At 48.3% G+C, this 25,245-nt stretch overlaps 2 protein-coding genes across 3 annotated transcripts; one reads left to right on the forward strand and one right to left on the reverse strand.

Moving 5' to 3' along the window:
• Positions 1 to 606: 606 nt before the first annotated feature.
• SAE1 (SUMO1 activating enzyme subunit 1) lies at positions 607 to 7,870 on the reverse strand (the record flags this gene model as incomplete). Of its 2 annotated transcripts, none has more annotated exons than XM_080361710.1 (9): positions 7,634 to 7,870; positions 5,154 to 5,265; positions 4,824 to 4,997; positions 4,323 to 4,465; positions 4,069 to 4,168; positions 2,284 to 2,389; positions 1,851 to 1,995; positions 867 to 936; positions 607 to 699 (listed from the first exon to the last, which is right to left on the reverse strand). In XM_080361710.1, exons 2-9 carry the CDS (start codon positions 5,232 to 5,234, stop codon positions 607 to 609), a joined length of 912 nt encoding a protein of 303 aa, XP_080217836.1. In that variant the 5' UTR covers positions 5,235 to 5,265; positions 7,634 to 7,870. The 2 variants fall into 2 exon arrangements, with proteins under 2 accessions (XP_080217836.1, XP_080217835.1); XM_080361709.1 differs by lacking the exon at positions 7,634 to 7,870 and adding an exon at positions 7,203 to 7,313.
• A 226-nt stretch (positions 7,871 to 8,096) lies between these two features.
• On the forward strand, positions 8,097 to 24,871 carry ZC3H4 (zinc finger CCCH-type containing 4; the record flags this gene model as incomplete). The annotated part of the gene is given in 16 exon segments (XM_080361724.1): positions 8,097 to 8,115; positions 8,118 to 8,250; positions 11,678 to 11,891; positions 13,246 to 13,356; positions 13,490 to 13,697; positions 14,943 to 15,088; positions 15,373 to 15,469; positions 15,564 to 15,709; positions 15,823 to 15,936; positions 16,063 to 16,174; positions 17,422 to 17,531; positions 18,582 to 18,928; positions 19,112 to 19,422; positions 20,908 to 21,144; positions 21,572 to 22,714; positions 22,717 to 24,871. Coding segments are annotated over 16 exon segments (3,645 nt in total). The 3' UTR covers positions 22,914 to 24,871.
• Between the last annotated feature and the right edge of the window lie 374 nt (positions 24,872 to 25,245).

Consider the following 25,245-nt stretch of genomic DNA (forward strand, 5'->3'; position numbering starts at 1 on the left):
AGTTTGGGGTCCCTGTGGTTTGGGGGTGCAGTTTGGGGGTCCCTGTGGTTTGGGATCCATGGGTTTTGGGGGTCCCTAGTTTGGGGTCCATGGGTTTTGGGGGTTCAGAGGCTTTAGGGTCCCTGTGGTTTGGGGGTCCCTGTGGTTTGGGATCCATGGGGTTTGGGGGTGCAGAGTTTGGGGTCCCTGTGGTTTGGGGTCCATGGGGTTTGGGGGTGCAGAGTTTGGGGTCCATGGGGCTTGGGGTTCATGGGGTTTGGGGGTGCAGAGTTTGGGGTCCATGGGGCTTGGGGTCCATGGGGTTTGGGGGTGCAAAGTTTGGGGTCCCTGTGGTTTGGGGTCCCTGTGGTTTGGGGGTCCCCGTGGTTTGGGGGTCCCTGGGGTTTGGGGGTCCCTGTGGTTTGGGGTCCATGGGGTTTGGGGGTTCACCCAACCTCCCCCCCCACCCCCAAACCAAACCACATTATACAAACAACACTTTATTAACCCAAACCCCCCCTTCCCCCCTCCCCCAAAGACAAACCCGGGGGTGCCGCCTGCACCCCAAACTTCACCCATTCCCTTTTGGGGGGGGGTCACCCCAAAACCTGCCCCCCCCCCCCCGGTTCAACCGGGGCCCAAACGCTCCACGATCCCGTTGCCTTTGATACCATCGAAGAAGAAGAAGTTGTTGTGGGGGGGGTCACGCTGGGACAGGGCCTGGGGGGGGGACACACCACAAACAACTCAATATCACCCAATTTGGGGGTCACCCCAAAAAATTAACCCTTAAAATCGGTTGGGAAGGGCCCAAAATGCCCCAAATTGTGGGTTTTGGGGGGAGGGAGCGCAAAGATCCCCCCCAAATTAACCCCCCCTTTAATTACCTTAACAACCTCTTGGCCTAAGACGCCCCCAAGCACAGCGCACACTGGAGCCATTTCGGAGAAGCAATAGCTGCAAAATATGGGATTTAATGTAAAAATCAACGTTTCAGCCCAAAAAGAGGTTGGGTTGGTTAAAAGAGGAAATTTGGCCACCCCCCCCAATTGGTTGTTTGGTTAAAATGTTGAATTTTTACCTCAAAATGTTGCTGGGATTGGTTAAAAGAGCAAATTTTTACCTCAGTGCTGCTGGGATTGGTTAAAACACCAAATTTTTACCTCAAAATGCTGCTGGAATTGGTTAAAATATCAAATTTTTACCTCAGAATTGGCTAAAATATGGAATTTTTACCTCAAAAATCCTCTGGGATTTGTTAAAATACCAAATTTTCACCTCAAAATGCTGCTGGAATTGGTTAAAACACCAAATATTTACCTCAAAATGCTGGTGGGACTGGTTAAAATATCAAATTTTTACCTCAAAATTTGCTAAAATATGTAATTTTTACCTCAAAAATTTGCTGGGATTTGTTAAAATACCAAATTTTTACCTCATAAATTCTCTGGGATTGGTTAAAACACCCAATTTTTACCTCAAAATTTGCTGGGATTTGTTAAAATATGTAATTTTTACCTCAAAATGCTGGTGGGATTGGTTAAAACACCAAATTTTTACCTCAGAATTTGCTAAAATACGGAATTTTCACCTCAAAAATCCTCTGGGATTTGTTAAAATACCCATTTTTTACCTCAAAAATCCTCCGGGATTGGTTAAAACACCAAATTTTTACCCCAAAACGCTTCTGGAATTGGTTAAAACACCAAATCTTTACCTCCAAATTCGCTGGGATTTGCTAAAATATTGAATTTTTACCTCAAAAAACTGTTGGGATTGGTAAAAATATCAAATTTTCCCCTCCAAATTTGCTGGGATTTGTTAAAATTGGCGAAATTTGCAATTTTTTCCCCCAAATTTGGGTTTCTCACCCGACAAATTCATCCGGCAACAAATCGGCGCCGACCCCCAGCGCGTCCAACACGTCGCGGCGCATCCGGAGCAACAATTCGGCGTCTTGGGCGTAACTTTGGGGCGAAGGATCCCGCCCGTTTTCCGCCCGAAATTTCAAAAGAACTGGGAAAAAAATGAGAAAATAAAAGCGTCAACCTCCAAACGGTCGAAATTTGGGTGAAAATCCATAGAAAACGGGAAAAAATAGGCAAAAACGGGGCGGAAAACGCCCCGTGCGGCGCCACCAAAATGGCGGGATTTTACCTACTGTATTTATCGTAAAACGCGCCAAATTAGAAGCAAAATGTTTAAAAAAATGGGGGAAATCGCGGTTTAATTCAGAATTTTGGGTGCGGGCGCAACTGGAGCAAAATTTTGGGTGAAAAAAGCGGGGATTCCGGTAAAATTTACCTTGGAGGAGGAAATAATCCGGCGTGGTGCGTTTCAGAGCCGCTTTCGCCTTCTCGCCGCTCCAATCCACGGCCAGAGCGTCCTTCAGTGGGCAAAAAACCACGCGCTGCGGGGGAATTAAGCAATTAATCAGCACTAATTACCCTCGGCGGCGTTAATTTGGGTTTAACGGAGTATCCGGCGTCTGGAATGGGAATCGGCGCGATTCTCTGCTGGGTTAAATGGCGGGAGGGCCGGGTCCAGAGTGCTGGTAAATGGTGCTGAGCCTAACGGGGGGTGGGTCACTCGTGGGGTCCCCCAGGGGGCGCTGTTGGGTCTTTATTGATGATTTAGATGAGGAGATTGAGGCCATGATGGCGACACCAAGTTGGGAGGGGGGTCGACTGCGGAGGGATCTGGATAAGCTGGGCTTAAAAGCCCTCAGAGATCAAGGCCAAGCCTTGGTCCAACTCCAGCCTGTTGACTAGATCGTGGCACTAAGCGCCATGTCTAGGCTCAGTTTAACAACCTCCAGGGCCGGTGAGTCCAGCACCTCCCTGGGCAGGGCCTAAGTTCCTAATATCCAGCCTAAACTTAAGTTTAAGCGCCCTTGTCCTATTGCATTGCCTGGGAGAAGAGCCCAACCCTCACCTGGCTCTGACTTCCCTTCAGGTGGTTCTAGAGAGGGATGAGCTCAGCTCTAAGCCTCTTGTCCAGACTAAGCAAGCCCAGCTCCCTCAGCCTCTCCCCATAGGTTCAAGTCCCTTCCCCGGTCTTGTTGCTCTTCTCCGGACCCGCTCCAGCACCTCAATCTCTTTCCTAAGCTGGGGGGGCCAGAACTGACCACAATACTCCAGGTGTGGCCTCACCGATGGGGAGCATCACTTCCCTTCTCCTGCCAACTACGCCATTTTGGATGCAGGACAGGATCCCATTGGCCGTCTTGGCCGCACTCTTGGCTCATGTTGAGCTCCAGCGCTTTTAGATCTTTCCAGAACAGAGGGGCCCAGAACTGACCACAATACTCCAGGTGTGGCCTCACCGATGGGGAGCATCACTTCCCTTCTCCTGCCGACTACGCCATTTTGGATCCAGGACAGGAGAGGCTGAGGGAGCTGGGCTTGTTTAGTCTGGACAAGAGGCTTAGAGCTGAGCTCATCCCTCTCTAGAACCACCTGAAGGGAAGTCAGAGCCAGGTGAGGGTTGGGCTCTTCTCCCAGGCAATGCAATAGGACAAGGGCGCTTAAACTTAAGTTTAGGCTGGATATTAGGAACTTAGGCCCTGCCCAGGGAGGTGCTGGACTCACCGGCCCTGGAGGTTGTTAAACTGAGACTAGACACGGCGCTTAGTGCCATGGGGAGAGGCTGAGGGAGCTGGGCTTGCTTAGTCTGGACAAGAGGCTTAGAGCTGAGCTCATCCCTCTCTACAACCACCTGAAGGGAAGTCAGAGCCAGGTGAGGGTTGGGCTCTTCTCCCAGGCAATGCAATAGGACAAGGGCGCTTAAACTTAAGTTTAGGCTTGATATTAGGAACTTAGGCCATGCCCAGGGAGGTGCTGGACTCACCGGCCCTGGAGGTTGTTAAACTGAGACTAGACATGGCGCTTAGTGCCATGGGGAGAGGCTGAGGGAGCTGGGCTTGTTTAGTCTGGACAAGAGGCTTAGAGCTGAGCTCATCCCTCTCTAGAACTACCTGAAGGGAAGTCAGAGCCAGGTGAGGGTTGGGCTCTTCTCCCAGGCAATGCAATAGGACAAGGGCGCTTAAACTTAAACTTAGGCTGGGGTTTTGGGGGCTTTTTCACTCACTTTTTTCACCATCGTGGTCTCGGATGAGTCCAATTTGGCTTTTTTGGTGTCCGGTCCGTCTTCCACACCCGGGTTGACTTTGGTGATTTTGGTTTTTTCCCTACAGAACGATAAAAAACTTCAAAATTGGAAAGATTTAAGATCTCAAAACGCAAATTTAAATCCAAAAAACCTTTTAAATCTTGATTTAAAACCAGCAAAATATCAAATTCAAATGAAAACCAGCTCCAAAATGAACAGATTTCCCAACTCACTCCACAAACTCGTGCTCGCCCAGGTCGGCAAACATGTAACCGTGGTAGCCGAAAACGTCGCCGGTGAAGAATTTGACGCCGTTTTTGTGGCAAATCTGGTTGATTTTCACCATCACGTCGCGGGAGCAACAGGTTAAACACACCTGAGGGGGGGAAATTGGGATTTTTAGCCCCTTTTTTACCCCTTTTTCTGGGTTAGTTCCAGGTAGATTTGTTTTATTCACATCGGGTTGCGACGCTGGGGATAATTATCAATTAATTCCTTCGCCCGCCTTTATTCTGGGGATAATTAACGGAAGCGGCGCGGCCCGTTTGGGGATAATTTGGGTGGAAATGACAAGGGAATTAAGTTAAAATGCACATTTTTAAAACGTGGCGCCTGTCTATCCCAAAATCCGCGAGCGCGGCGCAAAAATCGGCGGCGACAGCGCGAAAATTGGCGGCGACGGCGCGAAAACTGTCCCCAAAATCCACCAATTAGCGAAGAGAACGAACACGTACGGCGTCGAATTGGGTGAAAAACTCCTCGGGTTTGCTCTCCAGGTTTTCGGGGTCGGCTTTGACGTCCACCATGGGGTTGAGGTTCTGTGCCCGCTCCAGCGACGCCTCCGCGCGGTTACGGCCCAAAGAGCCGGCGGGGACCAAGAATTGAGCGCGTGTGTCCTCCGGAGAGACCTAAAATTGGAGAAAACAGTCAAATTCACCTTTTTGTGCACTTTTCGGGGCGGGAAAAGCAACCAGAGAGGGTTAAATTGGAATATTTGACCCCAAAAAGAGTATTTATCCCCCCCCAAAAAAATGGTTATTATGGGAGATTTGTAACCGTCTCACCTGTTGATGGTCCAACATGGTTAAAGCTTTGACTCCCGCTAAGATGAGGTTTTTGGCCACTTCGGCTCCGAGTCCTTTCATCCCCACCAGCAGCACCCGGGACGCTCGTAACCTGCGGATAAACCGGGTTTAATGATGGTCAGATATGAAGAAATACGGAGGGGTGGGACATTTATAGGAAAAATGAGGCGAAACGCTCAGGTGTGGCAACGAAACAACCAACTGGGAGCTCAAAACACTCACCCGGCTGCCAAAATTCACATTGGACACTAAAATACTCACCTTGGACAACAAAAACTTCATGTTCCTATAGGACCCTCCATAAGCTCCTATAGCCCCCCCCCCAAGCTTCTATAGGGCTCCCTTACATTAGAAGGCTCCCTACACATTGCAGGGGAGCCCCCCCCGCCGCTATAGGACCTGCCACAAGCTCCTATACAAACCTATGAGGTCCTAACGAGTCCCTATAGGCTCCCCCAAGCCTCTATAGGGCACCCCAAACCCCCATAGGGTTCTCACAAGCCCCTGTAGGGCCCCTCCAACTTCTATAGGGCCCCTCCCAAGCCTCTATAGAGCTCTCACAAGCCCCTATAGGGCCCCCTGAGCTCCTATAGGGCCCTCACAAGCCCCTATAGGGCCTACTCCAACTCCTATAGGGCCCTCACAAGCCCCTATAGAGCTCCTCCAACTCCTATAGGGCCCTCACAAGCCCCTATAGGCCCCCCCAAGCTCCTATAGGGCCCTCACAAGCCTCTATAGAGCCTCTCCAACTCCTATAGGGCCCTCACAAGCACCTATAGGACCACCCCAACTCCTATAGGGCCCTCACAAGCCCCTATAGGACCCCCCAAGCCCCTATAGGGCCCTCACAAGCACCTATAGGGCTCCCCCAAGCCTCTATAGGGCACCCCAAACCCCCATAGGGTTCTCACAAGCCCCTGTAGGGCCCCTCCAACTTCTATAGGGCCCCTCCCAAGCCTCTATAGAGCTCTCACAAGCCCCTATAGGGCCCCCTGAGCTCCTATAGGGCCCTCACAAGCCCCTATAGGGCCTACTACTCCAACTCCTATAGGGCCCTCACAAGCCCCTATAGAGCTCCTCCAACTCCTATAGGGCCCTCACAAGCCCCTATAGGCCCCCCCCAAGCTCCTATAGGGCCCTCACAAGCCTCTATAGAGCCTCTCCAACTCCTATAGGGCCCTCACAAGCACCTATAGGACCACCCCAACTCCTATAGGGCCCTCACAAGCCCCTATAGGACCCCCCAAGCCCCTATAGGGCCCTCACAAGCACCTATAGGGCTCCCCCAAATCCCCATAGGGCTCCCCCAAATCCCCATAGGGCCCCTCCAACTCCTATAGGGCCCTCACAAGCCCCTACAGGGCCCCCCCCAGCTCCTATAGGGCCCCCCCAAGCACCTATAGGGCCCCCCCAAGCACCTATAGGGCTCTCACAAGCCCCTATAGGGCCCCCCCAACTCCTATAGGGCCCTCACAAGCCCCTATAGGGCCCCCCCAAGCTCCTTAGGACCCTCACAAGCCCCTATAAGCCCCCTCCAAGCTCCTATAGGGCCCTCACAAGCACCTATAGGACCCCCCAAGCCCCCACAGGGCTCTCACAAGCCCCTATAGGGCCCCCCAAGCTCCTATAGGGCCCTCACAAGCTCCTATAGGACCATCCCAACTCCTATAGGGTCCTCACAAGCACCTATAGGACCACCCCAACTCCTATAGGGCCCTCACAAGCCCCTACAGGACCCCACAAGCCCCCATAGGGCCCTCACAAGCCCCTATAGGACCCTCAAGTTCCCATAGGGCCCTCACAAGCCCCTATAGGGGCCCTGCCAAGCCCCTATAGGGCCCCCACAGGCCACTGGTCCCACAGAATCACCCCTCGACCCCCTCCAGGGTCCCCCCAAAAGCTTCTCCAAGGCCCAACTCTCCCTTACAGCGCCCCCCCAGAGCCCCCTCCAAGGCTCTATGGCCCCCACAAGCCCCTTTAGGGTCCCGTTCTCCGGCTTCTACCGCCGCCACAACAAGTCTCACTGACCGCTTCTGGGCTTCCAACCCCCACAGGCGGATCTGCCGGTCATATTGTGCCGCCTCCTCCTCGCTGATGCCGCCGGGGCCGCCCTCGTCTTTCTCCACCATCCCGAACCGCCGCCTCACAGACCCGGGCGGTGGGGGTCGGGGCGGGGAATGGCGGCAGCGCCCCCTGGCGGCCCGCGCAAAGGCAAGCGCGGCACCCGGCACCGCTCACATCACCGCGGGGGGGGGGATTCACATCCCGACACAGAAAACCTCGCGACCCCACGCCCGCGACCCCACGGGAGAACCATCTCGAGTGGGTTTTCCAGCCGTTTCATCTCCACAGAGGGGGTTACAGCCGCTTAGCTCGGTCTGGGGAACTCCCCATGCGCGCTCAGTTGCACAACTCCCCCCCCTCAACCTCCCGCTGAAGTGGACTCGTCCTCCCCTCACCTCCTCGGCACTCTTCGGGCGTTACCGCCGCCTCCCGTTCACCTTCGGCAATTTCCGCCGCCTTTCGCCGAGGAGGCGAAGGAGCACGCTCGGCTTTTTCCGTCATCATTCGACTTCTCCCCACAGCGCTCGGCTTTTCCCGACACCATTCGTCTTCTCCCGCACCGCTCGGCTTTTTCCGACCACCGCTCGGCTTTTTCCGGCCACAGCTCGGCTTTTTCCGCCACCGCTCGGCTTTTTCCGACCACCGCTCGGCTTTTTCCGACCACCGCTCGGCTTTTTCCGCCTCTCCGTGCGGGGCGCTGCCTCGGCGCGGCTGCGTGCCGACGGGCGCCATTTTGTGTGCCTGCCCGTGGAGCGCGGAGCGGGCGGGCAAGCCGGGCCTGTGCCGAGCCGACCCCCCGCGCTTGTACAGTGACTGTGCCCCCCCCCCCACCCTGTTCGCCCCTTCCCCCTTTTGCCCATGGCCGTGGAGAGCCCGAGTGTCCCCCAGCCGCCGCCGCTTCCCCCCCCAGCCCGCACTCCACCCCCCCTTCTCCGTCCTACCACCACCACGACAGCGGCAGCTGCAGCCTCCCCCGGCCGCCGCTCCAACACCACCACGGCCCGGACGAAAGGTCCAGTAACCGCCTCTTCCCGAGAGCACCTTCTCTGTCTGTCTGTTTGTCTGTCTGTCCGGCTCGCCGGACCAGGTTTGGGGAGGGGAGGGGGAGGGGGGGGACGCGGTGAGGGGAGGGGGGGGGGGGGTCGCTGAGGGGATGGGGGGGGTAAGGCCTGAGGTGAGGCAGGGCGCAGGCCTAAGGCGGGCAGGGGGGGGTTAGGCCCGGCTTTGGGGAGGAGGGGGGGGCAAGCGGGCCCTGTCAGGGGGGTTAGGAGGGGGTTATAGGCAGGAACAGCGGGGGATTTTGGGGGGGGGGTCCCTTTTTAGAGGAGGAAGACGGACCCGCGGCCTTGGGAAGGGCCTGAGGGCAGCGCAGTGTCATGGCGGGGGGGGATAATGTGGGGAATTCTGACAGGAAAAATGCTCTGGGAGAGGCCAGGGGGGGCTTTTAGTTATTTTGGGGGGGGGGTTTAGTTATTTTTGCGGGGTCTTAGCGTTTGGGTGGCTCTTAGTTGCTTTTGGGGTGTCTTTTTTGGGGGGGGGGGGGTTAGTTGCTTATTTTTTTGAGGGCTCCTTAATGAGGTTATTAATGAGGTTCTTTTGGCCTCATTAATGTCCCCCTTTTGTTTTTCCTGCTTGAAACATTATGGCTAATTTGGGGGTGAAAAGAGGGAGCGTAGGGAGGGGTTTTGGGGTGAAATATCCTCCCCCCTTTTTAGGGAAAAGCTCATTTTTAGTGCTATTATAAAGTTTAATATATATATATATCTCCAAAAAGCCCTTTTTTCTCTCATGGAATGTATATAAAGCACTTTTCCCCCCTTTCCTTTGAACAACTTGAGCTTGTTTCCTTCCATTTCTTCCTCTTAGTTTAAATCAAGTCAGAGAGCAGAAATAAACAGGTTTAGAGTGTCTATTTGTTGAAATATATTAAATATAAGAGGGGGGAGAGCAGGTGTGAAGCACAGGGAGCTGCTTTTATGCATTAGCGCCTTTGTCTCTGAGGAGGTTTTTGTTTGCCGGGTTGGGTTGGTAAGTAAGTTGTTTTATTAACTAATTAAATTAGCTGTTTTCCTGCCTCCCCCCAACACTTTCCCACCACTGAGCTCGTTTGAATTGTGTAAAAACCGCACGAAACGTTTAAAAAACACCCAAAAAAAAGTGTTGCAAAAGCACACGATTTACCCCCCGATCTCTTGTGACGTTTCCAGGTTGAATCCGCCCCCCCCCCCCCAAAAAAAAAACCCTCAGTGTGAAGCCACATTAGGAGCCGCTTTTAAGCCACAAACTCGTCGTTAACGGGCAAACCGGAACCTGCCCAGAAAAACACCAGAAATACCAAGTTTAAACAGTTTGGTTAAAGTCCAAAGTGTGTAAAAAAGAGACAAAAAGGTGGCAAAAAAGCACCGGTTGCCCCAAATCTCACACATTTTGCCCCCCGTCGCCATGGCAGGTGTTTCCCCCCCCACCCCGTCATCCAATTAGTTGAATTATTTGGTGAGTTTTGTACCATAAATCCACACATTTCCCCCCCTTTTTCCACCCGTTTTACATTATTCTGAAGTGGAAAAATAATAATAATGATGTTTCCTATAAGCACGTCAATACCATTGGGTGAAATTGTTGCTTTTTGCCTCTTTAATCCCGAAAAAAAGGGCAAAAAAAAGGTCTAAACATCCCTTTGAACTGTAAAATAACACTTGTTATAGTTAATTAGAAGCCTTTTTGTTAATGATCTAATTGAATTCACATCAAATAACATCCAGTGATGCTTTCGATGCCTTTTTTTTTTGCTCGCTGTTTATGACGTGACTTAAATGTGCGGCTTAAATTTGCCGCAAAATCGTCACGTTTGGGTCTTTTTCCCCCTTTTTCCTTCAAAAATCCACTTGAAAATGTTTTAAATTCAGAAAGTGGGGCCTTGTTGCGTCAATTTTCCCCTATAATGTGTTAAATTAGTGACTTTATGCTGTTGCTTTGCTAAATATGTGTTGGGCCGAGGCTCCTTGAGTTGAGCTCGGCTTTGTTAGGCCGGCCTAACGCAAAACTCACGGCCCAGCAGCAGGAATTGAGGCGTTTACTCCAAACGATGCTTAAAAATTGGGGTAATTCGACCTCTTTCCAAAGCTTTTATCAATTAATAAAGCAAATTTATTATCATCATTATAATAAATGGCCCAAAAGTGCCCTAAAACCCCCAAATTCCACTTAAAATTAGCACAATATCCCCCCCTATAGGTTGGGTTTTCAATCCCATAATAGTTATTTTGACCCAGAATTCGACCCAAAATTTGGATTTTTTACATCTTTTTGATCCTTTGCCCCCGTAATCGCGACTTAATTATCGCTAATTAAAGCACTAACGAGTCGCGTTTATCCTCCCCAACCACTGAGGGCTTTGGGGAGGAAATAATTCTCATTTTTCACCTTTAAAATTGGGATTTGCACCAATTTTCGCCTTTAAAATTTGAATTTCAACCTCTAAACCTTTAAAATTTCAATTTCCAACAATTTTCGCCTTAAAAATTTGGATTTCCACCCAGTTTCACCATTAAAATTTGAATTTCAACCTCTTCACCTTTAAAATTCTGATTTCCACCAATTTTCACATTTAAAATTTAAATTGCCACCAATTTTCACCATTAAAATTTGCATTTCAACCTCTAAACATTTGAAGTTTCAATTTCCACCAATTTTCACCTTTAAAATCTCAATTTCCACCAATTTTCACCTTAAAATTTCAATTTCAACCGATTTCCACCTTTAAAATCTGAATTTCAACCTCTAAACCTTTAAAATTTGGATTTTGACCCATTTTAACCTTTAAAATTTCAATCTCTAAACCTTTAAAATTTGGATTTTGACCCATTTTCACCTTTAAAATTTCAATCTCTAAACCTTTAAAATTTGGATTTTGACCCATTTTCACCTTTAAAATTTGAATTTCAACCTCTAAACCTTTAAAATTTGAATTTCCACCGATTTTCACCTTCAAAATTTGGATTTCCACCAATTTTCACCTGTAAAATTTGAATCTCCACCAATTTCCACCTTTAAAATTTGCATTTTAACCTCTAAACCTTTACAATTTGAATTTCCACCGATTTTCACCTTTAAAATTTGAATCTCCACCAATTTTCACCTTTAAAATTTGAATCTCCACCAATTTTTCACCTTTAAAATTCAAATTTCAACCAATTCCCCCCTTTAAAATTTGAATTTTCACCTGACCTTTAAAATTTCAATTCCCACCCATTTTCGCCTTTAACTTTGAACTTAAACATCTAAACCTTTAAAATCTTGATTTCCACCATTTTTCACCTTGAAAATTTAAATTTCCACCCGTTTTCACCTTCAAAATTTCCATTTCCGCCGATTTTCGCCGTTCAAATTTACATTTCCTCAATAATATGTGGAACTCAATGTATGTTTTCCCATTGCAGGGAAGATGGGGAGCTGGAGGAGGGCGAGCTGGAGGACGACGGGGGGGACGAGGCGCAGGAGCCGCCGCGGGCGCGGGCGCGCAGGGACAAGGGCGACAAGCACCCCAGCGAGTCGGACGACGAGAAGAGCCACCGGCGGCTCAAGCGCAAGCGCCGCAAGGAACGCGAGAAGGAGAAGAGGAGGGCCAAGAAGAAGCGCAAATCCAAGCACAAGGTGAGGGGGGATTCCATGCGTTAATTAGGATAATTAAGCCGGGCTTAAATTTTTAAGACAGGTTTAAATTTTCATTAAGCCGGGCTTAATTTTTCGCTAAACCAGGCTTAAATTTTCCTTAAGCCAGGATTAGATTTTTAAGTTGGGCTTAAATTTTCGTTAAGCCGGGCTTAAATTTTTAAGACAGGTTTAAATTTTCCTTAAGCCGGGCTTCAATTTTCCTTAAGCCGGGCTTAAATTTTCCTTAAGCCAGGCTTAGATTTTTAAGTTGGGCTTAAATTTTTGTTAAGCCGGGCTCAAATTTTTAAGACAGGTTTAAATTTTCCTTAAGCCGGGCTTCAATTTTCATTAAGCCAGGCTTAGATTTTCGCTAAGCCAGGCTTAAATTTTCCTTAAGCCAGGCTTAAATTTTCATTAAGCCAGGCTTAGATTTTCGCTAAGCCAGGCTTAAATTTTCCTTAAGGCAGGCTTAGATTTTTAAGTTGGGCTTAAATTTTCCTTAAGCCAGGCTTAGATTTTTAAGCCGGGCTTAAATTTTTAAGCCAGGCTTAAGTTTTTGTTAGGCTGGGCTTAAATTTTCATTAAGCTGGGCTTTTTAAGCCAGGCTTAAATTTTTAAGCCAGGCTTAAGTTTTTGTTAAGCTGAGCTTTTTAAGCCAGGCTTAAATTTTCGTTAAACCGGGCTTAAATTTTCATTAAGCCGGGCGTAAATTTTTAAGTCATTCCAGTGTTCAAAAAGGGCAGGAAGGAGGACACGGGGAACTCTAGAGCGCTCAGCATCACCTGCACCCCTGGGAGGGTCCAAGCCCAGGTTCTGGGATAAGTTGGGGTGACCTATTGGAGAGCAGCAGAGGGGAAAGGGACCTGGGAGTCCTGGGGACAGTGGGGGGACCATGAGCCAGCACTGGGCCCTTGTGGCCAGGAAGCCAGTGGGACCTGGGGGGGATTAGAAGGGGGTGGTCAGTAGGTCAGAGAGGTTCTCCTGCCCCTCTGCTCTGCCCTTGAAAAGGGGTTTAGTTTGGATACTATCAGAATATACTTGGGGATCATATATATGTATATAATATATATACCCATAGCACCCTGAGAATGGCTGATCTGGGAAGCTAAGCAGGGTTGGGCCCGGTCAGTACTTGGATGGGAGACCTTGTGGCCAGGGGTGTTGCCCAGGGGGGTTGTGGAGTCTCCTTTTCTGCAGACATTCAGACCCGCCTGGTTCCTGTGTAACCTCATCTGGGTGTTCCTGCTCCGTGCGGGGATTACACTGGATGAGCTTTCCAGGTCCCTTCAACCCCTGACATCCTGGGATTCTGTGCAATAACACCAAAAAGCTGACCCGTGTGCTCTCCCGGCAGCGTCACGCGTCTTCCAGCGACGATTTCTCCGATTACAGCGACGACTCCGACTTCAGTCCCGGAGAAAAGAGCCATCGGAAATACCGCGAGTACAGCCCCCCGTACTCCTCCGTGAGTGTCCAAATCTCCACCTCCTTGGCATTTAGTGGTTTGAAATGTTTCAAATTTAATAATTATTTGAAATTTGGCATTGCTCTTCGCCTCGCCCCATAAACCCCTCGCTGACCTCTCACTTTGCCCCCAGTCCCACCAGCAATACCCGTCTTCTCACTCCGCTCCGGTGCAAAAGAAGAGCTACTCCAAAGCGGAAAACAAGAATTACGGCGCGAACGAGGAGTACGTGCCGTACGAGGGGGAGGAGGAGGAAGATATGGGAAAAGAAGATTACGACGATTTCGCCAAAGAGTTAAATCAGTATCGGAGAGCCAAGGAAGGTTCTCACCGCGGACGGGGTACGGCTGAAGGAAGCCAATGGGACCTGGGGGGGATTAGAAGAGGTGGGCAGTAGGTCAGAGAGGTTCTCCTGCCCCTCTACTCTGCCCTTGAGAAAGCGTTTAGTTCAGATACTATCAGGATATACTTGGGGATCATATATATATGTAATATATACAGCCATAGTGCCCTGAGAATGGCTGATCTGGGAAGCTAAGCAGGGTCCACCCCGGTCAGTACTTGGATGGGAGACCTTGTGGCCATGAGGGCCAATGGGACCTGGGGTGGATTAGAAGCGCGGTGGTCAGTAGGTCACAGAGGTTCTCCTGCCTCTCTATTCTGCCCTTGAAACAGGGTTTAGTTCGGATACTATCAAGATATACTTTGAGGTCATATACATATATAATATATTCAGCCATAGCAACCTGAGAATGGCTGATCTGGGAAGCTAAGCAGGGTCGGGCCCGGTCAGTACTTGGATGGGAGACCAGCTGGGAATAGCGGGTGCTGTGGGCTGAGCCAGCACTGGGCCCTTGTGGCCAGGAAGCCAGTGGGACCTGGGGGGGTTAGAAGGGGGTGGTCAGTAGGTCAGAGAGGTTCTCCTGCCTCTCTACTCTGCTCTTGAAAAGGGGTTTATTTCGGATACTATCAAGATATATTTTGGGGTCATATATGTATATAATATATACAGCCATAGCACCCTGAGAATGGCTGATCTGGGAAGCTAAGCAGGGTCGGGCCCGGTCAGTACTTGGATGGGAGACCTTGTGGCCAGGAAACCAATAGGACCTGGGGGGGATTAGAAGCGGGGTGGTCAGTAGGTCAGAGAGGTTCTCCTGCCCCTCTACTCTGCCCTTGAAAAAGGGTTTGGATACTATCAAACTATACTTGGGGATCATATATATATATATATATAATATATATAGCCGTAGCACCCTGAGAATGGCTGATCTGGGAAGCTAAGCAGGGTCAGGCCCGGTCAGTACTTGGATGGGAGACCTTGTGTCCAGAGAGGTTCTCCTGCCCCTCTACTCCGCCCTGGTGAGACCACACCTGGAATATTGTGTCCAGCTGTGCCCCCTCAGTTCCAGTTCCATTCTGTGATGTTAATTTTTCTAAAATATTTAAAATTTTTGATGACAAAAAGGGTGTTTTTTCCTCTTTTCCACCCCAGGGGCAAAGTTCAGCCCCCTGTGGATAATTTCACATTCTAACGCAGCGTCTTAATTCTTAATCTTTACCATTTTGTCCCATTTTTCCCCCAGGCGGCCATGGCCGAGGCCGCGGGTACCGAGGCCGCGGTGGCCGAGGCGGGATGAGGGGCGGCCGAGGGATGGGCCGAGGCAACCGAGGCCGAGGCCGAAGTGACCGCCCCGAGGAAGAGGAGGAAATGTATGAGGAAGAGATGGAAGTAAGTCCCGTTTTAGAATCATATTTATTTTAAGATCAATTTTGTTATTATTTAATTGCGCTTTCATTATTATTCAGGATAATTACGGTCTTTATTATTATAGTTATTATAGTAACCGTTAAAGCCATAAGTGAACGATATTAATTATTACAGTTATAACGTCGTCGCTGTTACTTCGTTTTTAGGATACTGTTTAATTTCAAGTGATATTTATTATCGTTACGGGAAATGAACCTCATTTCGTTCCCCTCATTGTTAAAAGCGCCGATTTGTCTCGTTAGCAGTACTGCGATAACGAGGAGCCCGTCGGCGACGACGACTACGACGATTATTCCAAAGAGCTGAACCAATATCGGAGGAGCAAGGAAAACCGCGGACGGGGTGAGCGGGAGGAGCAGAAATAAGAAGCAGAATTAATAAATGAATAATAATAATAAATTAATAATAATCATCATAAATTAATGTGTATTTTTAGGTTTAAATCGCGGCCGTGGCCGCGGCCCCCGAGGCCGAGGAAATAAAGGGATGGGCAGAGGCCGCGGCAGAGGTGGGAACCGGAGCGGGATGGGCAAAGGAGGCGGGATGAACGATGACGACGATTATTATGACGACGACATGGGCGTAAGTTGGAGTTTTATTTAGGGAGGAGTGAAAAGAAAGTCACGTTTTACCCAGAAATCCCCTCAAAATTAATATGACTCCCAATTTTTTGTTCTCTAACGTGCTGCGACCAGGAGGGCGGAGGGGGCGGAAATTACCGGCGCAACGACCACGACAAACCCCACCAGCAGTCGGACAAGAAAGGAAAAGTCATCTGCAAGTATTTTGTGGAAGGAAGATGCACTTGGGTAAGGGAAAAATTCAACCATATATCTATAAATCGCTTCCTGTACGCATGGAGGAGTCAGATCTGGGTTTTAACCCGACGTCATTGGCGCTGCCGCCCACTCAAATATCGTCTCGTTTCTCCCCAGGGCGACCACTGTAATTTCAGCCACGACATCGAATTACCCAAGAAACGGGAACTCTGCAAATTCTACATCACCGGCTACTGCGCCAGGGCCGAAAACTGCCCCTACATGCACGATATCCTTTGGGCTTTGATCGTTTTCATTAAGCCGGGCTTAAATTTGCCTTAAGCCGGGCTTAAATTTTTAAGACAGGTTTAAATTTTCATTAAGAGGGGCTTAAATTTTCGCTAAGCCAGGCTTAAATTTTCGCTAAGCCAGGCTTAAATTTTCGCTACGCCAGGCTTAAATATTCGTTAAGCCAGGCTTAGATTTTTAAGGTGGGCTTAAATTTTCATTAAGCCGGGCTTAAATTTTTAAGCCAGGCTTAAGTTTTTGTTAAGCTGGGCTTAAATTTTCATTAACCTGGGCTTTTAAAGACAGGCTTAAATTTTCATTAAGCTGGGCTTTTTAAGCCAGGCTTAAATTTTCGTTAAGCTGGGATTACATTTTCATTAAGCCAGACTTAAACTTTTGTCAAGCCGGGCTTACATTTTTGTCAAGCTGGGCTTAAATTTTTGTTAAACCAGGCTTAAATTTTCATTAAGCCAGGCTTAAATTTTTGTTAAGTTGGGTTTAAATTTTCATTAAGCCAGGCTTAAATTTTTAAGCCAGGCTTAAGTTTTTTTTAAGCCAGGCTTAAGTTTTTGTTAAGCTAGGCTTAAATTTTCATTAACCTGGGCTTTTTAAGCCAGGCTTAAATTTTCGTTACGCCACGCTTAAGGTTTTGTTAAGCTGGGCTTAAATTTTCATTAAGCTGGGCTTTTTAAGCCAGGCTTACATTTTCATTAAGTTTGACTTAAACTTTTAAGCCAGGCTTAAATTTTTGTCAGGCCGGTCTTACATTTTCATCAAGCTGGGCTTAAATTTTTGTTAAACCTGGCTTAAATTTTCATTAAGCTGAGCTTGAATTTTTGTTAAATTTGGCTTAAATTTTCATTAAACCAGGCTTACATTTTCGTTAAACCGGGTTTAAATTTTTAAGCCAGACTTAAATTTTCATTAAGACATGCTTAAATTTTTAAGCCAGGCTTAAATTTTTAAGCCAAGCTTAAATTTTCGTTAAAATATTCCACGTTAAGAGCCGTATTTCGAATTCTAAACCAATTATGAACCCGCTCTGGCTATGGAAAGAAATTTGATCCCTTGATTTGTGGCGTTTCTGGCCACGACAGTTTGATTTTATCATCGTAAACATTAAAACCTGAGGCTTTAAGTGCCGTATTTCGAATTATAAAGGAAATATAAAGCTCAAGAGCTTCTCTGGCTGTGGGAAAAAACCGAGCCTAATTAATTCCGGGGTGTCTTTTCCTTAACAAAATAAACGGGATTTCCCGTGCAAGCTGTTCCACACCACGGGCAACTGCATCAATGGCGACGACTGCATGTTCTCGCACGACCCGCTGACCGACGAGACGCGGGAGCTGCTCGACAAGGTATGGGGCCATTCGCCCTTAGTGCCGCCATTTTGACCCTGAGGTGACGTCACCATTTTGGGTCCTGAGGTGATTCTGGCGCCATTTTGAGCCTTGAGATGATTGTGGCGCCATTTTGAACCTGAGGCGATTCAGGCGCCATTTTGACCCTGAGGTGATTCTGACGCCATTTTGACCCTGAGGTGATTCAGGCGCCATTTTGACCCTGAGGTGATTCTGGCACCATTTTGACCCTTGAGGTGATTCTGGTGCCATTTTCTGAGGTGATTCTGGCGCCATTTTGCCCCTGAGGTGATTCTGGTGCCATTTTGAGCCCTGAGGTGATTCTGGCGCCATTTTGACCCTGAGGTGATTCAGGCGCCATTTTGACCCTAAAGTGATTCTGGCGCCATTTTGATCCCTGAGGTGATTCTGGCGCCATTTTGACCCTGAGGTGATTCAGGCGCCATTTTGCCCCTGAGGTGATTCTGGCGCCATTTTGACCCTGAGGTGATTCAGGCGCCATTTTGACCCTGAGGTGATTCGGGCGCCATTTTGACCCTAAAGTGATTCTGACGCCATTTTGACCCTGAGGTGATTCAGGCGCCATTTTGAGCCCTGAGGTGATTCAGGCGCCATTTTCTGAGGTGATTCTGGCACCATTTTGACCCTGAGGTGATTCTGACACCATTTTGAGCCCTGAGGTGATTCTGGCGCCATTTTGCCCCTGAGGCGATTCTGGCGCCATTTTGAGCCCTGAGGTGATTCTGGCGCCATTTTCACCCTGAGGTGATTCTGGCGCCATTTTGACCCTGAAGTGATTCAGGCGCCATTTTGACCCTGAGGTGATTCTGGCACCATTTTGACCCTTGAGGTGATTGTGGTGCCATTTTGAGCCCTGAGGTGATTCTGGCGCCATTTTCTGAGGTGATTCTGTCGCCATTTTGACCCTGAGGCGATTCTGGGGCCATTTTGACCCTGAGGTGATTCTGGCGCCATTTTGCCCCCGGAGGCGATTCAGGCACCACCGAGATGATTCCAGCGCCTTCACCCGATCCATTTCTCCCCCAGATGCTTGCAGACGACGCCGAAGCCGGCGCCGAGGACGAAAAAGAAGTGGAAGAGCTTAAAAAACAAGGCATCAACCCTCTTCCCAAACCACCTCCCGGCGTGGGGCTGCTCCCCACCCCCCCCCGCCCCCCGGGCCCCCCGGCGCCCACGTCCCCAAACGGGGGGCGCCCCATCCCGGGGGGTCCCCCCGTCCCCCCGCCGCCGATGCCGCCGCCGGGGCCGCAGATGCCGCCTCCGATGCACGAGCCGTTGTCACCGCAACAACAAGACATGTATAAGAAAATCCCCTCGTTGTTCGAGATCGTCGTCCGACCCACCGGCCAGTTGGCCGAAAAATTGGGCGTTAGGTGGGTGCCATGTTTTTGGGTCTTAATAAGTTATATTTGCTCATTTTTCCCGTTTTTTCTCCATTTTTTTACGCTTCTACACCTCAAAATCCTTTTTCTGCTCCTCGAGCACACGTAAAATTTGATTTTTGTCCTTTTCTTCTTTATTTAAATTTAATATTGTATTGGTTTTCTCTCTTCCAGGCACCCTGGTCCACCCCCCCCCAGGTTCCCCGGGCCGGGGGGCCCCCCCGGATCGATGCCAGGCCCCATGCACCCCGACATGCACCCCGATATGCACCCCGATATGCACCCCGACATGCACCCCGACATGCCCATGGGTCCGGGAATGGCTCCCGGCCCCCCCATGGGCCCCCCCATGATGCCGTACGGCCCCGACGACTCCCCCCATCCGGCCATGATGCCGCCCGGCCCGCCCCCCCAGGGCTTCTATGACAACTTCTACCAGCAGCCCGAGGGGCTGGACATGGAGCACGGCATGATGGGAGAGCCAGGTACCAACCCCTTCCTTTCCAGGCTTTTTGAGGTGTTTGGGTTACATCAGAGACGTTTTCCTGCCCTTCACATATATATATATACATTTATATGTCTATAATACATACAGCCATAGCACCCTGAGAATGGCTGGTCTGGGAAGCTAAGCAGGGTCGGGCCCGGTCAGCACTTGGATGGGAGACCTTGTGGCCAGGAAGCCAATGGGACCTGGGGGGGATTAGAAGGGGGTGGGCAGTAGGTCAGAGAGGTTCTCCTGCCCCTCTGCTCTGCCCTTGAAAAAGGGTTTAGTTCAGATATTGTCAGGATATATTTGGGGATCATATACATATATATAATATATACAGTCATATCACCCTGAGAATGGCTGATCTGGGAAGCTAAGCAGGGTCGGGCCCGGTCAGGACTTGGATGGGAGACCTTGTGGCCAGGAAGCCAATGGGACCTGGCGGGGGATTAGAAGGGGGTGGTCAGTAGGTCAGAGAGGTTCTCCTGCCCCTTTGCTGCGATTCAAGTATTTCTTAAATATATTTGGAAATTTCAAATAATTTGGAATATTTGGGTAATTTTACCTTTGCGTATTTTGGAAATTTTACCTTAAAATCTATTTGGAATCTTATCTTCATGTTTGAAATTTTACCGTTGAAGTTTTATCTTTGAATATTTCCAGCTATTTTTTGCAAATATTCCCATGACAAATTGTCCAAATTTTCCAAAATTTCCAAATTTTCCAAAATTTTCAAATTTTCCAAAATTTACCAAAATTTTCAAATTTTCCAAAATTTCCAAAATTTTCAAATTTTTCAAATTTTCCAAAGTTTACCAAAATTTTCAAATTTTCCAAAGTTTACCAAAATTTTCAAATTTTCCAAAATTTACCAAAATTTTCAAATTTTCCAAAATTTACCAAAATTTTCAAATTTTCCAAAATTTCCAAAATTTCCAAATTTTCAATATTTTCGAAATTTTCCAAAATTTCCAAATTTTCCAAATTTTCAAATTTTCCAAAATTTCCAAAATTTTCAAATTTACCAAAATTTACCAAAATTTCCAAATTTTCCAAATTTTCAAATTTTCAAAAATTTAACAAAATTTCCAACATTTTCAAATTTTCCAAAATTTCCAAAATTTTCAAATCTACCAAAATTTCCCAATATTCCAAAATTTCCAAAATTTCCCAAATTTCCCAAAATTTCCAAATTTTCCAAAATTTTCCAAAATTTCCAAATATTCCAAAATTTCAAAAAATTCCAAAATTTCCAAAATTTACCAAAATTTCCCGAAATTCCCAAATTTTCCAAAATTTTCCAAAATTTCCAAATTTTCCAAAATTTCCAAATTTTCAAAATTTTCCAAAATTTCCCAAAATTTCCAAATTTTCCCAAAATTTCCAAATTTTCCCAAAATCTCCCAAATTTCCTTGAAACCCCTTTTCAACTCTTTCCCCCCTATTACTGCATATTTTAACCTCTCCTTCCCCCCCCCAGACGACTACGGCCCCTACGAGGATCTCCCCCCTCCACCCTCCGACATGTTCTCCGAGTCGCCCCTGGACCGCGAGGCCCTTTGCGAGGCCCCCGGGGCGTCCGCCGCGCCGCCCGCGCTGCCCGACTTCCTGCCCTCGGCGCAGCGCGCGCTCTTCCTGCGCATCCAGCACAAGCAGCACGAGGACGACGAGCGCGCCCGCCGCCTGGACGCCCGGCAGGACCGTGACAACGAGGAAGGCGAGTGGCCCCAAAAACACCCTTTTTCCACTCAAAAAACGCAAAGCCGGGCCGTTTAGACCCACCCGGAGGCGCCGTTGTTAAAAAGAGCGAAAAATTGAGCGTTTTGAGCGTATTTTTAGGGAAAAAGAATCAAGAAATCAAACCTAAAGAGCGTTGGGTGAATTTGGAGCAAATTTGGCGCAGAGAGGCGAGAAATTGAAGGAGATTGGGGGAAATCGTTGGAGGAAAAGCAGTTTATGTCTTTTTAGGGTGAAAAACAAGCCGTGGGGAGGGCGAGGGTGTCGCAACGCCCGCGTTTTGGGTAGAAATCACGTGTTTTTGGGCCGCGTTGAGTAGCGAGGGGCTCGAGGCCGCGTTTTGGTGCTGGTTTCTTGTTGTTCCGTCTATAATTTCCCCTTCTCACCGTGGTTTTTCGCCTCTCCAGGTGACACCGGCAACTGGTATTCGAGCGATGAAGATGACGGCGGCAGCAGCGTCACCTCCATCCTCAAGAGCCTCCGCCAACAAAGCTCCGGTCGCCCCCCATCGGAACCCGGTCCCGTCACCGACCCCCGGCTCCAAAAACCCGCCCGTCCCGCCGACCCGCGCCTCCGGGACCCCCGTCTTTCCCGCAACCCCGATCTCTGCGCCGATTCGGGCCCCACCGACCCGCGCTTGGCGCGCCACGTCCCCCCATCCATCCCCAAACCCGAAATCGCTCATCCCGCCACCACGGGAGCACCGAAACCCCCTTTGCTCCCCGAGGAAGAGGACGGCGAGCGCATCCTACGCGACAAACCCCTGGCCATCCCGCTGGATCCTCTCCCGCCTCATTCCCTGCGCGACCCGCGTTCGCAACTCCAACAATTCAGCCACATCAAAAAAGACGTCGTTCTCCACAAACCCAATTTCGCCCGCATGATTCTTTGGAGCCCGGAGGATTTAATTCCCCTCCCCGTCCCCAAACAGGAGTTTATCCCCGTTCCGCCCGCTCTTCAATCCCCGGCGCTCGATCCGCGGCTCAACCGCCCCCAACCGGGACTTTGCGACCCCAGGCAGAGAGCGGGGACGCCCACGGGCGACGCCGGATCCTCATCGAGCCTCCCCGATTTCGAGCTCCTTTCTAGGATCTTAAAGACTGTCAACGCCGCCGGCGGCCCCAGCGACAAACCCAGCGACCCCCGGACGCGCAAACCCCCGTCGGACCCGCGCTTGCAAAAAACGGCGGAAACGGGCGTTTCTAGAGTCCCCAAACCCACCGAACCGGCGTCTCCGGGCGAATCGGCCCCGGCGATCGCTCCTTACGACCCTCGTTTGTTAACGAGTAAAAGCAGCGGGCAGAGCAGCGTCTTGAGCGCCATCAGTTTGTACGACCCCAGGACTCCCAATTCGGGCGCTAAACCATCGGATTCGCCCGGCGGTGACGCCAACTCCAAATCGGATTGCGCCAAAAGCGCCGCCAAAACCAAGGAGCCGCTTTTCCCCCGCCGCTCGGCGTTGGAGCAACCGGAGCCGGATAAGAACGCCGCGGAATCCGCCACGGACAGGTATAATAGTTACAACCGCCCCCGGCCTAAACCAAGCGCCGCGCGGCGCCGGAGGGCGCCCCGCAACCTGGTGTTCACAACCTCCCGGTGCCGCCGGTTTATGGGTTGGTGAAACCCGGCGCCAAAACGGGGTCGGGGAGCCCGTTTGCCGGCAACAGCCCCGCGCGGGACGAGGACGCGGCGTCGCTCAAGGACGTCTTCAAGGGCTTCGATCCCACCGCTTCGCCCTTTTGTCAGTAGGGAATTTGGGACGAATTGGGGGGAAAAGAGGTAAAAAATGTGTTAAAAACGCCCCAAAAATAGGGCGGGATGGTGGAAAATGGAGGCAGGAAGGCGTGAGGAATGTGTGGTGAAAAACCGCGTGGAAATGAACCCAAAAATAGGCGTTAAAAAGGCACAAAATGAGGGGAAAATGAGTGAGTATACGGTAAAAATAAATGTGGGAAATATATGTTGAAAGGAAGGAAAATGGGGGGAAAATTAGGGGATATACGGGAAAAATAAATGTGGTAAAGTGTGAATAATATACATTAAAAAGGAGGAAAAATGGGGTGAAAATTAGGGGATATACGGTAAAAATAAATATGGTGAAATGTGGAAAATATACGGTAAGAAGGAAGAAAAATTGGGTGAAAATTAGGGGATATACGGTAAAAATAAAGATGGGGAATGTGGGAAATATACGTTAGAAATGTAATAAAATGGGGTGAAAATGAACGAATATCGGGCAAAAATAAAAATGGGGAAATGTGGGAAATCTACGTTGAAAATGAAGAAAAATGGGGTGAAAATTGGGGAATAAACGGTCGAAATAATTACGGTAAAAGCCACAAAACCGACAGAATTTGGTAAAACCCCCCAAAATAGCCGTAAAAATAACAATAAAAAATGGTTAAAAATGAAGAATTTGGTGAAAAGGGAAAAATTTGGTTAGAAATGAAGAATTTGGTGAAAAGTGAAAAATTTTGGTTAGAAATTAAAAATTTGGTTAAAAATGAAAAATTTGGTTAAAAGTTAAAATTTGGTAAAAAGCAAAAATTCTAAAAAAACTGAAATTTGGTTAAATATGTCAAAACAACCCAAAAAATTCATTAAAAGCACAAATTTCTTTAAAAAATCCAGGAAAAGGCAAAAAATACGTTAAAAATCACACAAATTCATAAAAACGACAAAATTTGTAAAAAAAAACTTAAAAAGATGCGTTAAAACCGGAAAAAAAACGGTAAAAAATTCGGCGAAACGCCCCGAAAATTTATTAAAACCCCCAAATTATCCCGAAAAAGTCAAAGATTGATTAAAAAATAGCGCTGGTGACGATAATTTGATTGATTTCTCGTTATTCTTTTGGGCTTTAATTCAATTAATTCTCGTTTTGCTGTAAATTTGTAAATAAATCCCAATTTTTTTTGCCGAAATGAAAATTTCCCAAACGGCGTTTTTAAAAATCACAATTTTCACGCTGGGAGAACGACGTTTTTTTCCTTATTTTTGCGTTTTTTACCCAAAATAACCATCAAAATCATCCAAATGGGGGGGGAAATAACACTTAAAATTTTCCCGTTTCAAACCCAAATTTTCCCGTTTCAACCCAAATTTTCCCGTTTCAACCCGTTTCAACCCCAAATTTTCCCGTTTCAAACCCAAATTTTTATCTTTGAATTTATTTTTTGTAATTTTGAGGCATTTTTGTTTAATTTCTAATTAAAATCCAACTTTTTTTGGCCAATTCTTGACAATTTATGAGAAAAACGGGGCCTTGAACCCCCTCAAAATTGACCAAAAATTGGTTAAAAAACGCCCAGATTTTCAAATTTAAATTAAATTTTCCATTCAGTTTCAATTTTATGACCCAAAAAACCTGATTTTTTCCCTCAAAATTTAACACTTAGAACCTTTTGGCGCCTTTTTTGCTCATTTAGACACAACCACCCACCACATTTTTGGGGCAAAAACCCCAATTTTTGATCAAATTTTCCCCAAATTTTGATTTTTTCACTGATAAACCACCTGGGTTTAAATTATTTCCCATTTTAAGGGGTTTTCCCCCAAAAATTTGCTCCCAAATGAGTCATTTTCCCCCCCCTTGGTGTTTTTTGAGCGGCCAAAACGGGGTAAAAAAACGGGACTTTTTGTAAAAAACAAGAAAAACCAAAAAAATTTATTATTATTTTATTTTATAGGATTTAAAATTAAAAATTTCGAAGCCAACGGGGGGGGGGGGGTTGGGGGGGTGATTTATTTTTCCACCTTCCGGAGGTTTCGATCAAAATTGTAATAAATGTGTAAATAATCGGTTCCGAGTCCACGTCGTCGATGGAAATCGCGGCATTTTGCCCCAAAATTGGGACATTTTGGGGCGAATCTGAGACATTTTGGGGTGAATTTGGGGGGTTTTTGGTGGGTGGGGGGAATCTGGGGGGTTTTGGGGTGAATATGGGGGGCATTTTGGGGGAAAATTCAGGGGTTTGGGGGCGCCTATTTGGGGGGAATTTTGGAGATTATGAGGTGAGTTGGGGGTGTCTGGGATTTGGGTGAATTTGGGGGGTTTGGGGTGAATTGGGGGGGTTGGGGA

Source organism: Nesoenas mayeri, assembly GCF_963082525.1.
Source record: "Nesoenas mayeri genome assembly, chromosome: 37".
NCBI lineage: Eukaryota > Metazoa > Chordata > Aves > Columbiformes > Columbidae > Nesoenas > Nesoenas mayeri.